The following is a 16,372-nucleotide window of genomic DNA, read 5'->3' as shown; positions in this document are numbered from 1 at the left end:
TTGCCATCATTCTAAACAGGCACCCAGAGAAGGGACTGGCTACTGAACGGATGTGTGGCAGCACTTTACCCATCCATGGGGCTAACGAGGCTGCCCAGGTGTGGCTGCCTCTGTCCCCACAGCCAGAAGAATGGCACAGATGGCTGAATCAGTGTTCCTGGGTCTTACCCAGCTTTGCTCCTTGCTGAGCCAGGCTTGCCTGAGCCCTTTCTGGGCTTCAGTTTCCATGTCTGCACAGGGTGATAGGCAGAGGGCATGTCATCTGCCAGGGTGTCCAGGGTCAAGTAAGAACCAAGGAGAGCATTCAGGTCAGGCTTCCTGTGACTTAGCCTCCCAGCAAAGGGTCTGTGAACTGGCAGACGGGGACCCACCGCCTAACCCATAACTGCCTTGATGTCAGCTTGTTTCCTAAGGAATGACCAGGCACAGGATGCAACCTGTATTGTAGCCTTTAGAATCTAAAAGATGGGAAGCCAGGGAAAAGAGTCATCTGGCCCAGAGAAGGCTGGGAACCAGAATCTGAGCTGGGAATGAGGGAAAGTTCCCCTATACTCACTCCCCTCCCCTCCGCTAAGCAGGAAGCTTTGTGCTGAGAACTTTCTATTTAAGGGGGCCTCTGGGGAGGTCTGGCCAGAAAGGAGCCATTTGAGGAAGGGTTTAAAATTAGCCGGGGTGAAATGGGTGGCCCCTGGGGAGAACTGAGGCAGAGGTTTCTGTGGGCGGCTCTGGCTTTGCATCTTTGACCCAAAGCACGTCCCCTCATCCCAGGGAGGAGGGAGTAGCACTGGTCCAGGCCGATCCAGCAGGGCCCTGGCTGGCTTGTACTCTTTCAGTCCATCTTCTGTGGTGGGCTGGGCGCCCAAGTCCTGGCACCAAAAAGCAAGCATCATCTCTACCAGCCTGGGTGAGTAGTTGGGAGGGAGACCTGGGTTTTAAGTCCCAGGTCTGCTGCCTTTAAAAAACAAGCTGCATGACCTGAGCGAGGCACTTCTATTTGGGGGTTTACATGTAAATGAAAGGCCTTCCATCAAAGGGCAGAGGGGTGTAGAGGATGGCTGCCCTCTGGAGTCCAGGAACTCAATTCAGCCCACTCTGGAGCCTGGGCTATCCAGTTCCTCCTATATACTTCTGGGACAGGGCAGTGCTTGAGAGCTGCGTGTATAGGGACACAGCTGCCAAGGGCTGTGAGATGTACAGAACCTTTACCCCAGGCCCAGGAGCAGAAGTGTGTGTGGCGAGGAAAGGCATCACCAGAGGGGGTGGAGGTGTCCTAACTGGCACGGAATTCTCCTGGGTTTGCTTGGTGAAAACTCATGTGAGAGAAGAAGCTGTCCTTACCTATTTTATCAGCCATGGGCTTGGAGTTACTCCTGTGTGGCTAGGGGTGGCGACACTTGTTACGGGCAGCTATGGGGGCTGGTTTCCTTTGCCGCTCCTGGCTCTGTTGTTGACATGTGTGTTCATTGGAGAGAGAGAGAGAGAGAGAGAGAGAGAGAGAGAGAGAGAGAGTGTGTGTGTGTGTGTGTGTGTGTGTGTAGCTTTGCCTGACTGCCCTGGGTTCCTGATTCAAGCCATTGTCTCCAAGAAGGCTGTTGCCTCAGTTCCTTCAGCAGGCCATCACTAGAGCATGGAAGAAGTTCTTTGGTGCCTCTGGGGGGGGGTGTGGCCCACTAAATGTTTTCAAGAATAGCCACGTGTTGGGTGGGCTGAGGCATGTGAACTTGTTCTTAAGTCGGCAGTGACAAGTTGAGAAGACTTACGTTTGGCTTAGTGGTATGACATGTGACTTGAAACAGGAGTCAAGGGAATTCCCTGGCGGTTCAGTGGTTAGGACTCTGCGCTTTCACTGCTGAGGGCAAGGGTTCCATCCGTGGTCTGGGAACTAAGATCCTCAAAGCCAGCCAACCAAAAAAAAAAAAAAAATAGGAGTCAAGTGTGTGGGGAGGCTCTGCTCTTTTGGATTTTTCGTTACTCAGAAAGCACAGTTTCAAGATGTATTTTTAATGGATCTACACTATGGAAAATCGTCCTTCTCCCATTATAGTTATTGGCTGATCTGGCCTCGCTAGTTGAGCATTGGAGGCCAGCAGCATTTAACCAGCAGTGGTGAATTAGGGAAGTGTTCCCGCCAGCCCTCTCCTGGACCTCACCCACTGTTTGGGAGGTCGGGTTTGGCAGGAGTCACAGGATGGACGCCTGGTGTCTAGACCTGGCTTCAGTGCCAACTTGTAACTTTGTTGAGGGCAAGGCTCATAACTTACACCATCCTCTGCCTCACTTGAAGTTGGCAAGATCCTACACATTCTTCAAAACCCAGCACCATTGTTCCATCTCTGACTCCTTCCCCAAGTCCCTTATTCAGTAAACATTTAGTACCAGCACCATGCCAAGAGCTGGGCCGAGAAGCAAGAATATAATACATTGCCGGCCACTGAAGAGCCTACATCTAGCGTGGGAAGCAGGAGGAGATGGATGTGAAAGTGCTGGGCCCTCTGATGAAATCGCTCCAAGGCACAGAGTTTACATCTTTGCCTCCTCGCTAGACCAGACGGAGCCTTTCTACCAGGAGTCCATGGGAATATTCTGAAATATACATACGTTTCTACTTGTGCATTTTTTGGAGGTAAGACACCATAGCTTTCTTCAAGTCTCAAAGGGGTCCTTCATCTGTCTTGTTAAACAGGACTCTCTCCTTGAGGCTGTTCGGCAACAGACAGTCTGTGCAGAAGTGCTCAGCTAGTGCTTGATGTGACACCTGCAGGGTGAACCCAGAGAAGGGAAAGGGTCCAGAAAGGGTTGTTTTTTTTTTGCGTTACGCGGGCCTCTCACTGTTGTGGCCTCTCCCGTTGCGGAGCACAGGCTCCGGACACGCAGGCTCAGCGGCCATGGCTCACGGGCCCAGCCGCTCCGCGGCACGTGGGATCTTCCCGGACCGGGGCATGAATCCATGTCCCCTGCATCGGCAGGCGGACTCTCAACCACTGCGCCAGCAGGGAAGCCCCCGGAAAGGGTTTTGAAAAGTTAAATGCTGTGAAACTGGGTGCTCATTTGCCTCAGACTCCAAATGAGCCTCAGGCTCAGGCAATCCTGAATTCTTCCTTCAGCCCTGGAAGGATTCCAGTTCCTTCCTGAAGGAAGAGCTATCATCCTTGTTCTTCTGTCGGCCTGGCCCTGACCACTGTGGTCTCTTCCCCAGGTCCGGACACTGTTCGTCAGTGGGCTCCCTGTGGATATTAAACCCAGAGAACTCTACCTGCTCTTCAGGCCGTTCAAGGTGAGTCTGGACCCAGCCACCCATGGGCAGAGCCTAGGATGGAGGAGAAGCATCAGGAATGAATAGCAAACCTGGATTGGGCAGCAGGAAAACTAGAAACTGTGATGGCAGACCTGGTTCTCTGTCCCGGTTCTGCTAACTCATATGTTGCTCTCTGTCAATTGCTTAGCCTTTCTGATCCTCTGATTTCTCACCTGTAAAGTGGAGACAGTAGAATCTCAGTAGACTTTGCCGTATAAGGAATCTTTGAGATTCAGCATAGCGTTTTCAATTTGCAGATAAGAAAACTTAAAAAGGTGAGGTCTGTGCTTCCAGATGACAGGCTAGGGGAGCAAAGGGGAGTTTCCACATGAAATGATGAATGCTACCGCACGATGGCCATCCCATGTGCTAGGCCGTGTGATACGGGACACAAAGCCTGAGGGCACTCAGCGGTGGTGGAGATCAGAGTGGGTCACCTTTGGGAGGAGAAGAGTGTGAGCTGGGGAAAGGCAGGGCTGGGGGGTGGCCAGGGTAGCACAACAGAGGCTTCCGACCTTCCTGTTAATGACCACGTCTCTCTGCAGGGGTATGAAGGGTCCCTGATCAAGCTCACATCGAGACAGGTAATTTCTCTCCAAGGTTTTTCTTTTTTCTTTTTTTGCGGTACGCAGGCCTCTCACTGTTGGGGCCTCTCCTGTTGCGGAGCACAGGCTCCGGACGCAGAGGCTCAGTGGCCATGGCTTAGGGGCCCAGCCGCTCCGCGGCGTGTGAGATCTTCCCAGACCAGGGCACAAACCTGTGTCCCCTGCATCAACAGGCGGACTCTCAACCACTGCGCCACCAGGGAAGCCCTCCAAGGTTTTTCTTCCTCCCAGCCCAGACCGACTGCTGAAATTGGAACTGAGCCTGTTCTCTTTTTCTCAGTCTTGAGGCATCTGGCACCTGAGACCTGCCCCCTGTCACCCCTATCCTGTCCTGGGATGACAAAAGAGTAGCCTCCATAGGTCCCCTCTTCTTACCAGTCAGCTCCTGGTCCTCCCTCTCTGGCCCTTGAGAAGCCACAGTGGGACCCGGAGGCTGAGGACCATAGAGGTTGTGGCTGTGCTCTGGTTCCTGATGCCAGGAGTCCCAGGCTCAGAGCCTTCAGGAGCCATTTGGGGACTGGACTGAGCCTTGGCAAAATGAAGTTGGAGAAGTTTTAAACCTGTTGTTCCCAACCCGCCCCCCACTTTAAATCAATCAATCAATCAATCAATCAATCAATCAATCTATTGGCTGCATTGGGTCTTCGTTGCTGTGCCTGGGCTTTCTCTAGTTGCGGCGAGCAGGGGCTACTCTTCGTTGCAGTGCACAGGCTTCTCATTGCGGTGGCTTCTCTTGTTGTGGAGCACGGGCTCTAGGCATGCGGGCTCAGTAGTTGTGGCACACGGGCTCAGTAGTTGTGGCACACGGGCTCAGTAGTTGTGGCTTGTGGGCTCTAGAGCACAGGCTCAGTAGTTGTGGTGCATGGGCTTAGTTGCTCCACGGCATGTGGGATCTTCCTGGACCAGGGCTCGAACCTGTGTCCCCTGCATTGGCAGGCGGATTCTTCACCACTGCACCACCAGGGAAGCCCGGGGCAACAAGTTTATGGGACTTCCCTGGTGGCGCAGTAGTTAAGAATCCTCTTGCCAACGCTGGGGACACGGGTTCGAGCCCTGGTCCGGGAAGATCCCACATGCCGCGGAACAACTAATCCCGTGGGCCAAAACTACTGAGCCTGCACTCTAGAGCCCGTGTGACACAACTACTGAACCCCGTGTGCCTAGAGCCCGTGCTCCACAACAAGAGAAGCCACCGCAGTGAGAAGCCCGTGCGCAGCAACGAAGACCCAACGCAGCCAAAAATAAATAAATAAAATAAATAAATTTATATATATATATTAAAAAAAAACCTGTTGCCCCTTGATTGAACCTGAAGCCTTTCCATGCCCTTGATACATTAGTGTCCCCTTTCGTGCTGGGGAAAACACTAGAACTTACTCTTAATTACCTGCATACATTAAAAAAAAAAAAAGACTTCTACTGAAAGGGTGATGTTTAATGCAGTGGGATAAAGCTGTATTGGCATCGTTTCCCAGAATGTGGTACCTGGATGAGAGAGTTTTAGTGCCCCAAACCAAAAATATATAATTCTTGTCCATATATAATTATATAAATATATAATTCTTGTCCATATCCTCCCTGTGTTCTAGCTGAACATAGGGAGGATATGGACAAGAATTATATATTTTTTTGTTCTTTGTTGTTTTGTTTTGTATGCTTGAAGGGGAGATGGAGTGTTGGGAGAGATGCAAGGGTATTCTCTCTTTTTCCTACTAGCCTGTTGGTTTTGTGATCTTTGACAGCCGGGCAGGAGCAGAAGCGGCCAAGAATGCATTGAACGTGAGTAGACAGAGAACAGGCCTTTCTCTGACCCACAGACTTCTAGGCAATGGGTATTCCTGTTCCGTCTTCTGCAAACCTTCCCCCACTCCGCGCCCAAGGAAAGGGCCCACAGATGTACCTTCCCCAGCATCCTGGGGCAGAGTCTCTGGCTGCACTGTCTGTGCCACATGTCACTACTCACAAGACCCGAGCAGTGTGTCCTCTGTCTTGGCCTCTGTGTGGGCAAGTCTTTCAGGCTGGATCATTTCTGGGGCCCTTCCGTCCCCACTGCAGTGGACAGGCTGGGTCCTACAGTGTAACACCTTTCCCTTCCTTTCCTTCTCACGTAGGGTATTCGCTTTGATCCTGAGAACCCTCAGACCCTGAGGCTAGAGTTCGCCAAAGCCAACACCAAGATGGCCAAGAACAAGCTAATGGCTACACCAAATCCCACCAACGCTCACCCCGCCCTAGGAGCACACTTCATCGCACGAGACCCCTGTGAGTGGCACTCAGAGTGGCCATCTGCTGCCCTTTACCTGGCAGAGCTGGGGGGCCCTCGTGGATGGAGTTGCGTGCAGAGGGCATCACTGAGGGCATCAGTCCTGCCTGCCCGCCCCTTTTCCAGGAGCTTCTTGCATCCACCATTACCCATCCCTGTGGGTCCCATGCTTCCTCCCTCCCCTGCAGCCTTTGCTGGACCTCAGACTGAGCTCCTGAGCTGTCGGTGTCGCCCAGCTTCCCTGAAGCCCCCTCTTGGTTGGGATGAGCAGAGACCCATCTGAGGGCTTCTTGAAGCAGACAGGATGCTCACCAAGCCTGGCCAAGTTACCATGGCTTCTTTCCCAGTCTTGGGATCCTTCAGGGGAGCCTGAGAAGGGAGCTTATGCTCAGTGATAGTGCTGGGTCCCCTTCTCTGTTTGGAATGGGGTGGCGCAAAGGGGGACCCGCATTCTGACAAGGGGGGCTATTGTCTCCCGTCGCAGATGACCTGATGGGGGCCGCTCTGATCCCCGCATCCCCAGAGGCCTGGGCCCCCTACCCTCTGTACACCACAGAGCTGACCCCAGCCATCTCACATGCTGCGTTTACCTACCCAGCCGCCACTGCTGCTGCCGCTGCCGCCCTACATGCTCAGGTAAGCCTGTCGGGGGGAGAAGTACGAAAGGGGAGAACAAAGGCTCTGAGTTGGCCAGGCTTCATTCCTACCCGGCCACGGGCCACCCAGGTCCCCAGAGCTGCTGCAGAACTGCTGTCCTGTAACAACAGTACCTTTGGGGTTTGGGGTCCCACAGAGGGGAAGGAGAGGATAAGCTGTGAGGCCGCAGCGAGGATACACTGCAAATGCGAAGTGTGAGAGACCCACCGTGGGTCCGCTGCCCCCTGGACTCGCGCGGGCAGGCTGTGCCGATTCTGCCTGTGGTGACAGACCTGAGTGTGGTCACCGGAGCCAGGCCGCCTGCCTCTGCTTCCTCCTGTCTTTGTGAACTTCAGAAAGCTCTGAAAGGTTTCTGTGTCTGGGTTGTTCTTTTTCACTCATCTGGAAAGATAAGAATAGTAGTATCTGCCTCAGGTTGTTGTGAGAATTAAATGTTAAGCCGTGTGAGGGGCTAGAATTGTACCTGGAACATCCGGGGTGCCCAGTGAGTGTTTGCTCTTTTGTTCAGGGAACATGGGCACCCTGCATTGTGACCTGGGCTGGGGCGGGAAAGATGCAGCCAGCGCTTCTAGGGGAGAGGTGGAGAGGGCACGGCTGGGCTGGGAGGGCTCTGTGCTTGCCGAATGCCACGCCAGGTGCCCGAGAGGGGCACAAGCACCTCGCAGATTACAGCCAGGCCTCTGCGCGGCAGTGACAGGGCACCGCCGGGGCAGCGCGGGAGGGCTGCAGTGAGCGGCGAGCCCACCTGGGCCTCTCGTCAGTGAAGTGACCGAGAGCTGAGGCTCGTGAAGAGCGACCTGGCTGCTGAGAGGGAGAGAACGGAGGTCTCCTGGCTGGGGCAGTAGAAGGGGATGAGGAGTTAAAGGGTGTGAGAAGCCAGGAGGGAGAGTTCCCAGAAACTAGAAGCTGAGGCAGGAGGAGTGGGCAGCTCTGCCAGTGGGAGGGTCAAGTGCGTGTCCATCCCTCTGAAGGGCTTAGTGACCTGGGTTCGCCCAGTTCCAAGGTGGAAGGTTCAGATTCTCTGACTGCCACCCTCGCAAGGCGTTCCCCCGGCCACGGCAACTTGGCTTGTACCGAGGGCAGCCGCGTGGTTCTGCTTGGCACTCACCCGGCGGCACACCACAGACAGCTGGAAAATTGATCGGCGTAGGGAGGCGGCGAGGCTCTTCCTCTCTAGGGCAGCATTTGGGGGACTTAACTGCAGACCAGTTCTGTGGTGAGTGAAGGCAGTCCTCTGTGACCCAGCGGAGTGTGGAAGGCAGCTGGTGCTCCCCGCCAAGAGGGGAGTTTAACTGCAGGGGCCCTGTGAGTCCTCTGATCCCATCTGTGCCACCTGACCTTCAGCACGTGACTTCACCTCTGGGCCTCCGTGTTGTCCCCATCTGTAAAACGAGAGGGCAGGACCAGATCGGATGGAGAGGTTCTACCCCGTCTGCTCTGAGACTCTAGGCCGTGACAGTGTGAGGCGGAGGTTGGGAGCCAGGGACAGTTAGGATGTCAGATTATTCAGGAGCGATGTCTCTGCCCTTTTTGGGGCGGCCCCCCAGCTGGCTGGGAGGGGTGTGCTGCTGTGGGTCCCTAAGCTTCGTACACAGGACTGTGTGCCCTCCTCTTGTCTTCCTTTCCAGCTTCCTCCCTCCCTCCCCACGCCCTGTGGCTGTCCAGCTCCAGTCCAGCTACCTTGGTCCAAGTCCTGGCTCTCTTTCAACCCCTGTGTGACCTTGGACAAGTTCCTTGATCTCTCTGTGTCTCGATTTCCTTGTGGTATGATGATCGTCGTAGCTACTTTAGAGGGTGGTTGGTAGCTTATTAGCATAGAGGGAGCCCTACATGCTTATTATTTAATGTCATTATTGTCTAGTTCCCTCCAGGTCCTCTCTGAGGCTGGAGGCCTCACTGTGCCTGAGTTCCTGTCTTCTGGTCTCCCTGGGAAGGGAATGCAGGCCCCCTCAAAGGATAGTGACCCTTTTCGGGAGGCAGCCTGATGACAAGCGATTGGATCAGGTGGTGACTAGTTCTGTCCTGCTACTTGAGTTCTCTGGATAGTCGTTTCCTCGATAGTAAAACACACTGTTAGGACCAAATGTAGTAATAGGCATGAAAGCATTTTCGAAGTAGTATCACTTTCTCTTTTCCTTCCAAGAGCCCCCTCCATGCCCCCAATAGTACTGCCCCAGGTGGAGGCTGAAAATGCCTAAATGAAGGAGGTGGACGCTGGTGATCCTCAGGAAGTTATTCTTTTTTTTTTTTTTTTTTTTTTTTGCGGTACGCAGGCCTCTCACTGTTGTGGCCTCTCCCGTTGCGGAGCGCAGGCTCTGGACGCGCAGGCTCAGCGGCCATGGCTCACGGGCCCAGCTGCTCCGCGGCATGTGGGATCCTTCCAGACTGGGGCACGAACCCGTGTCCCCTGCATCGGCAGGCGGACTCTCAACCACTGCGCCACCAGGGAAGCCCAGGAGATTATTCTGAACCCAGAGGACCAGTAGCTGCGTTTTTCTGCGCCTGGGGGCAAGGAGGTGACTTGGAGAGAAGGCAGCAGCTGATAGACAAAAGGGGATGAAAACCGGTCCTTCCTTTCTGTACCCCACCGTATACATCCTGACCTCATACCCTTTGCCAGTAGCTCGGCCTGAGCGAGGCATCCTCATGTGGCTGCAGGGATGAGACCTGCAGGAAGAAAGGGGCTTGGAGATGGTTCAGTCCTGCTCTATCTCGGCACAAGACTGTCTTGCTGGACCTTCTGATCCTCTTGATAGAATCTTCTCCTTTCAGAGGGTAAGGGTGGCAGGGGCACACTGGGGTCTGGTACATGAAGATGGTGGCCTAAAAGCAGGGATTCTGCATGTCCCCTTGCACCCCAGGGTCCTCCCAGTTTGGACTTCTTTTTCCATTTTGACCTGAGGGTATGGGGGTCTTTCAGTGCAGCCCTTTGCCCCCGCTTACACTGGCTCAGCCACTTACTGATGACCTTAAAGTTACATGCATTCCCCTGCCTTTATTTTCTTATCTGTTTAATGGAAATGATAATAACATCAACTTTATAGGGCTTTTCTGAGGATTAAATGAACTTAGTGTATGAAAACTTCTTAGACCAGCATCTGGCACATGCCAGGTGCTTCATAAACATTAGCTATTAGAGGTCTGCATTCATGGGAAGAAAAAGACAGGGTTTTTTCTCTTTTTTGCCTTTGCTTATCATCCTGCTCCCCAAAATATCACTACGTTTAGTCCTTAGACTTGGTAGGTAGTTAGACACAGGTGTATAAGTAAATCCATGGGTATGAACCTTTTACAAAAATTACACATTTAATCTTTTTAAAACTTAAATATTAGGACATGCTTCCATGTCAGTAAGTATAGGTCTACATTCTGGATGCCTGGCTAGCCTACCAATGTATAAGTTTGTCTACCTCCCTGTAGATGGCAGTGAGGTTGTTTACACAATTTTCTTTTGCTCTGTTAGGCTGTGCTGCCATGGATGCCCTTGTTCACACCTCTCTGGGCACCTGTCATGCTTGCTTTCCTTATCATAAATTCCTAGAACTATTGCAAGGTCAGAGTGTAGACTTGCCAGTGTGAGTTAATTGTATTGTTTTGACTTTGTGATGAGTGAGGCTCCCTTATTTGTTGGCTGTTTCTATTTCTTCTTGTGTGGGTTCATCCCTTTGCCCACTTTTTGGTGTATCTTCTCAGTCAGTCTGAGGGTCTGAGAGAGGACCGTGTGCCCCCCACTCCTTTGTTTGGGTGCTGCCCCTCTTGGAGCTGTAGCCATTCTAGATGCCCATGGGCTGTCCCTGTGGGGTAGCCTCTTAGGACCCCCAACCCCCCTGTGAACAAGTGGAGGCCCTGACAGGGGACTGGCCACTTGCTCCCTGCTGTGCTGGCCGTGATCCCTGGGCCTGGGGTCTTGTTCTGAGCTAGGGCAGGAAGAGACCATGCTTATTTAGAGAACCTGGACCACTGGCCTGTCCCAGGCATCTGAGGAGAGTGGAAATGTAGCCCTCCAAGTACGTTCTGTCTAGTTGGGTTGCATGACCATCCCGAGCTCAGAAATTAGGGCTTTCCCCTACTTCCTCCCCAAGAAGGCAGTGGCTCATCTCAGGCTGGAGGGAAAGCTGCTGCTCTGGAGCCCAAGCCGCAGCACCTAGTGGAGAGGGTGGGGCTGGATGGAGCAGGCTTGTTGTGGGGGCCCCTAAGCAGCCGGTGTTGGAGGAGGGCAGGTCGGAGGCCTCCAGGGTCCCTCCCACTCTCGTCCGACGCTCTCCCCTTGTCCAGCCCTGCAGGGCACCCAGCCTGTCAGGTGCTTCCTTGCCGTGGGGCTGCTCCATCTGGAGGCTGGGTGAAGTGCGGTGGTCAGGGTCCACTAAGGCTTCCCTGAGCTGGACCGGCCGCAGCCTTGTCCGGTGGCAGCGGTGCTGGTTTCCTCATTGTCCCTCTCTTAGGGAATGAGCTCTGGTGTCCAGCCGGGCTTGCAGCTGAGAGGGCAGCCCACGGCTCGGCAAAGGGGAGGAGAGGCTTCCTCCCACTCAGCTGTCAGCCAGGAAGGGAGGGAACTGCTTCCAGATGTTTAGAAGACATGAGAGAAAATAAGGTGGCCTCTGAGGCTGGATGGCTCAAAGAGGCTCTTGACCCTTTCTGTGTGGTGTGGGGCTTAATCAAGGTGGTCCTGGCAGCCCGGGGTCAACTGTGTGCCGATGACAGCAGTGCCACATCCTTGGAGCCCAGGGGCCAACCCGACATTGGTCAGGTGGCCTAGGCCCTGGTCCTGCTATGTGCCAAGTGTCCTGGCATCTCAGAGTAACCAGCTGCCGACTTCCTGCTGAACACGGGGTGGTCAGAGTCCTGCGCTGTACAAAACAGCACCTAGAATTTGGAGGGGGCACAGGAGCAAGTTCTCAGGAAGCTTTCATCAGCCACCAGATAGCCTGGCGTTGCTCGATATCTTCGCTACTTACAGAGGCAGGGATTTCTGGCAGCCAAGTGGGTAACTGGGTCTCACTGCTGGAGCGTCAAGAGGGTTGTCTGTATGCCCAGCTGCTACTTGGTTTCCTCATCGGCTCTCCTGTGCCATCCCTTTCTTTCCTAAGAGAACACCGGCTCCCATCTCTGAGTTCTCTTCCCATCCCCTCACTCGGGGCCCTGTGATGCCCTGCCGCCACCCCTCCCAGGTGGCCACGGGTCAGGCCCGGGTGGACGTGCTGTCTGTAACCAGGGCAGGCGGCCTGGCTTGGCACCCAGCATGGCTCACCGTCCGGACGACTGGCCCATGGGGAATGGAGTGCATGTCATTTCCTGGCCTGTCTCTGGGAATCCTGCTTTGGGGCCATTGCTCTGTGGGGCCTTCTAGCAAGTACCAGGGTTGAGGTAGCTGCCAGGCTCCCACTAGAGGGCTCAGCTGGTAGGTTACAGATCTCTCAAGTTAGGAGGCTTGTAATGAAGGGAACGGGGGTGGGGGTAGTGGAGAAGCTGAAACGGGGCAGCGGCGGGGGCAGCGGCGGGGGCAGCGGCGGGGGCGGGGAGCATCAGCTGGGTCTTGTCTGTGACTTCCTTGGATCCTGCAAGGACAGGACCAACTTCTGGGAGTCCTGCCCCTTGGAGACCACACTGACTTTGGTTTCTAATGTGTTTTTACATTCTGTCTTATCTGATCCTCGTGGATACCCTGTGACTTTTAATCATCTCTATCCTGTAGCTGTTGAGGACGCTGAGACTCAAAGAAGTTGAGCAAAAATGTGTTAGGTGCATTCTCCTGATGTTAGGAATTCCGCACTCTCCCGGTTAAGGGGGAAGGGCAGACTGCTGGGCCGGTGCCCGCGGCTGCCAGCACTCCACCCGGTACAGTCGGGCTCAGTGGAGCGTGAACGCCTTCGTAACCCTTCTCTCATTTGAACCTCTGTCCTGCAGAGGAGGCAGGTCAGGTGGCGCTCTCCCATTTTCAGGATGAAGAAACTGACGCCCAGAGGTGAGTAACTGGCCCTACCTCCGCCGTCAGTGACAGAACCAGGACTCCGACAGGGGCACTGAAGGCCGTGTTTCCCAGGCTCCCCCATCAGGTGAAGGGACTGCACAGCTAGCTCCTGACGTTGGCTTCTCTTGCAGGTGCGCTGGTACCCTTCCTCTGATACCACCCAGCAAGGATGGAAATATCGTCAGTTCTGTTAGTTCTTCAGTAAGTGCTGGCTCAGAGGCCTGGGATGGAAAGTGTCTTAGAGCCTGGCTCCCTGCAGGGCTGTGGTTCCTCTGCCTGAGTCCAGGAGCTCGCTGGTGCTACCCCAACTTGAGCTTGCGCCTGGGGCACTCTGGCTGGTTTTCCCCTCTCCTCCCACCCTGCCCCCCACCCCCTATCTTGCAGCCTCCTCGCAAGGGGAGGCCCTGGGTTCAGCTCCAGTCCCATGCATCTGCTCATGGCCACCTCTTTCCCCTCCCTCCAGGTCTGGTCACCACAGCTCGAAGCCCCCGCCCGCCTCACTGGGGAGGGAGCCACCCTGAGCTTCCACTGCCCCCAGGTGGCCCGTGCAGAGCTGCTGTTTCCCTCCAAAGACTGTGAATTTTAAGCCTGACTCAGTGGACTCTGTTTCCTTTCTCTCCTTTTCCTCAGCCCTGTCCTGCCCCAAAGCCCTGCTCCAAGGCCTCACGGCAGGATTCAGGGGCCTTCTCACTGGGACACCCAGACCCAGCTCGGAGGTCTCACTGGGACTGAGCAAGGCCTGACCTCCAGTCCAAATTTGCTTCCGTAGCCCCACCTCAAAGAAATGAGGCGTTTAATTTTGCATGTTTTCCTGGCATGAATTAAGACACATAAACTTGTATGTATGTGAGTGTACAGTTTGTTCTCACATTGTGTCACCATAGCAACAAGTCCTGGCCACTAATGGTGCATCATTCCCCGTCCCTCTCCCCACACCCGCCTCCCCTGCACCCACCCTGCTTCAGTGAGGACCAAGCCCTGCAGCCAGTTCCGCCCTGCGGCTGGCGGCCTCCACCACCCCACATACTTCCAGGCTGAACAGGAAGGACCACCCAGCCAAAACCGAGCGTTTTCTTGGTCATTTCAAGTTGGGGTCCTCTGCTTCCTCCCCCTCAGAGGAGCCAACAGCCATTAAGAAAACCTTTTCTCTGCCCAGTTTCGCTTACCTCTCTGCGGCGCACCCCACCCCTGCCATGGTTCCTCATGGTTTCCAAACTTCAAAACCAACCAAAAAGTGAAAGTATTTTTGTACCCTGTGTAACAAAATATTTATGCAACATGAAGGATTTTTCGTGTGTGTGTGCAATTAATTATTGAAGAGACCTTGTCCGCCCTGTCAGATAAGTTTAACATTTTAGTTTGAGGCATGAAGAAGAAAAGGGTTTCCGTTCTCCAGCAGTGAGCCTTAGCGTCAGCCGTTAGTTTAAGAAAAATGAAGGAAAAATTGTGCAATTTTTTGTTTTGTGTGCACATCAGTGCATTGCCTTTGGCCGCAGCTGTGGCTGTCTTGCCGTTTTCAGACTTGGGAGACGAGGAGGCTGTTGTAATTGCTGATCCTGTGAGAATGTGAAACTGGATAATATATGAAATGCAAAATAAAAAATCATCCAAAGTAACTGCTCTCCGACCTTTGCTTCCTTGGGCTGTAGGTTGCCGTCGGGAGGGCACAGCTAGAGGACAGGTGTTGGGAGTTAAAGGGGGAAGGAGGCGAAGTGGGCCCGGGCCTCAGAGCTCACGTGGCCTCTCCCTCCTGCCCTCTTTTGTGTGACTTGAGGCTGGAGAGGAAGTGACCTGCCAAGGGCCGTGCAGCGGAGCCGCCTGGGTTTAACTCATTCTTTGTTTTCTGTTCTGAGGATAGGGGCGGAGATTCCCTGCACCCAGAGTAAGCACCTAAATGGGACCTCCATTTTCTCTGGATGGTGTCATCTGGCTGCCCTTACCCTGTGGCCTTTTCAGGCCCTTGAGTAGAGAAGGACTGTGGTTTGGGAGGTTGGGTTCCTGCCTGTAGTATCCTCGGTGTGTGTCATGTGAGGCTGTGCTAGGGGGAAGCAGAGGACCCAGCAGTTTGGCCTGGAAAGGGTTAAGACCACCCACCCTGTAGGCTCCCAGCTGCAGCTCTGATTCCTGAGATGGGTTTTGCTGGGAGCCAGAGCAAATGAGTATGAAGGTCAGGGAAACGGTATGCTGCTAAGACCCTGGGCTGCCCTGGACCCAGTCAGGATGCCAGCAGCTGACCCTGACTCTTCCCTTTTGTGATTTGGGGCCTCAGTTTCCTCATCTGTGAAATGGTGGTTTGAAGTTCTTTCCAGCTCCTTCTGGAGGGTTGCAGCACTGACCTGATGGCTTTGCTATTTATCTTTAACATCTATGCCCCCACCCCCAGCCCCCATGCCCTTCCAAGCCTGACTCAAAGCCAGCCTAGAAAGGGAGGGCAGGAGAGGCCCTAGAGCCTCCCTCCTGCCAGCTTTCCTCCCAGCCTTGCTCTGAGCAAAGCTGAAGTGGCAGTGGCTAACCCTGGTCACTTCCTCGCCTGCACCTTGGGGACCCTGGTGTCCCTCTCCACTCCCTGCCTCACTCCCCGCCCCCCCCCCCGCCTTGAATCCCATGCCTGCACTGGGCAACTTATATCTAAGGTGTTCTGCTGATGACTGTGTTGGCTGTTAAAGGCTCATGGTGACATTTGCAGCCCCAGCTGGTACCTGCGTGTGAAGAGAGAACTGTGCTTTGAGGGCGGAGAAGCCTGGCCAGGCGGTGGCCCTGGAGGTAACTGGGTGGCAGGTTGGTGGGTTATCTGGGATCCAGGGGGAGGCTTTGGGAGGAGGGGGCTTGATGCTTTTCCTGCCTTGAACCCCTCGCCTCACTGCAGTATTTGGACCAGCTAAGCACTTGCCAAGCAAGCAAGGCCTTCCCAGCCTGCCGCCCCTCCTAGCGCTGGTGGGGAAGCGGCTCTGAGACCCACCGCCCCACCCAGGGCCAAGCCGATGCCTGACCTACTTCAGCTGTGGCAGGAACCACTGGGTCTTCCTGAGGTGGTGAATTATTTAGCTGGGGCACCTGGGCCTTTCTGAGAGGGGCTAAGAAAGCTGCTCCATAATTCAAAGGCCCCCGCTCCTCCGGCTTCCCTGGGGGGCCTCCTTCACGCTTTACCGAGCAGGGCCCGCATCCGAGAGCAGGAGCTGGGAAGGGGAGGGAGGCCCTGAAGCTATCCCAGAGGGGGCTCTCCAGCTGAATGGGGGCCTTTTTCAGGGTGAGGCCTTTGCACAGAGGCCTTATTGGACAGTCATGTTTGGACTGAGTGTGGAGGTGACAAGCTTGGAGTAGTTAAAGGGTTTCCTGGCAAGGACACACCACAGTAAGCTGGGGTCAGAAGCTGCCAGGTCCTGACTCCCCATTCAGAAAGCACCTTATTCCTTTCCAGGTGTTTAATCCTGATCTGATTACGGGTGAAAGGCTTCTTTCCTTTCTGAAAGGATTTTAGGCCTTGGAATAACCAGGGTTCTTCTGCTCAAGGGTCCCTTCCTAGTAGCACTGAAATCTCCCCCAGGGCAGAGGAGGCCATCTTCATCAGTGCCTCCCACCCCGCT

The 16,372-nt window shown here is 54.4% G+C and overlaps 1 protein-coding gene across 1 annotated transcript in view; it reads left to right on the top strand.

Annotated features, from left to right (window-relative positions):
• The window catches only part of RBPMS2 (RNA binding protein, mRNA processing factor 2), a 28,011-nt gene extending 13,607 nt beyond the window's left edge, over positions 1-14,404 (top strand). Inside the window, exons 3-9 of the mRNA XM_081229897.1 lie at positions 3,197-3,274; positions 3,841-3,879; positions 5,617-5,679; positions 6,012-6,162; positions 6,648-6,799; positions 12,920-12,989; positions 13,252-14,404. Of these exons, the coding sequence (XP_081086023.1) occupies positions 3,197-3,274; positions 3,841-3,879; positions 5,617-5,679; positions 6,012-6,162; positions 6,648-6,799; positions 12,920-12,982 (546 nt within the window). The 3' untranslated portion in view covers positions 12,983-12,989; positions 13,252-14,404. The remainder of the gene's footprint in view (positions 1-3,196; positions 3,275-3,840; positions 3,880-5,616; positions 5,680-6,011; positions 6,163-6,647; positions 6,800-12,919; positions 12,990-13,251) is intronic.
• Positions 14,405-16,372: the final 1,968 nt, after the last annotated feature.

The sequence above is a fragment of the Mesoplodon bidens genome, assembly GCF_964165515.1.
Source record: "Mesoplodon bidens genome assembly, chromosome: 3".
NCBI classification, from domain to species: domain Eukaryota; kingdom Metazoa; phylum Chordata; class Mammalia; order Artiodactyla; family Ziphiidae; genus Mesoplodon; species Mesoplodon bidens.
This window is presented reverse-complemented; position numbering and strand designations above follow the sequence as displayed.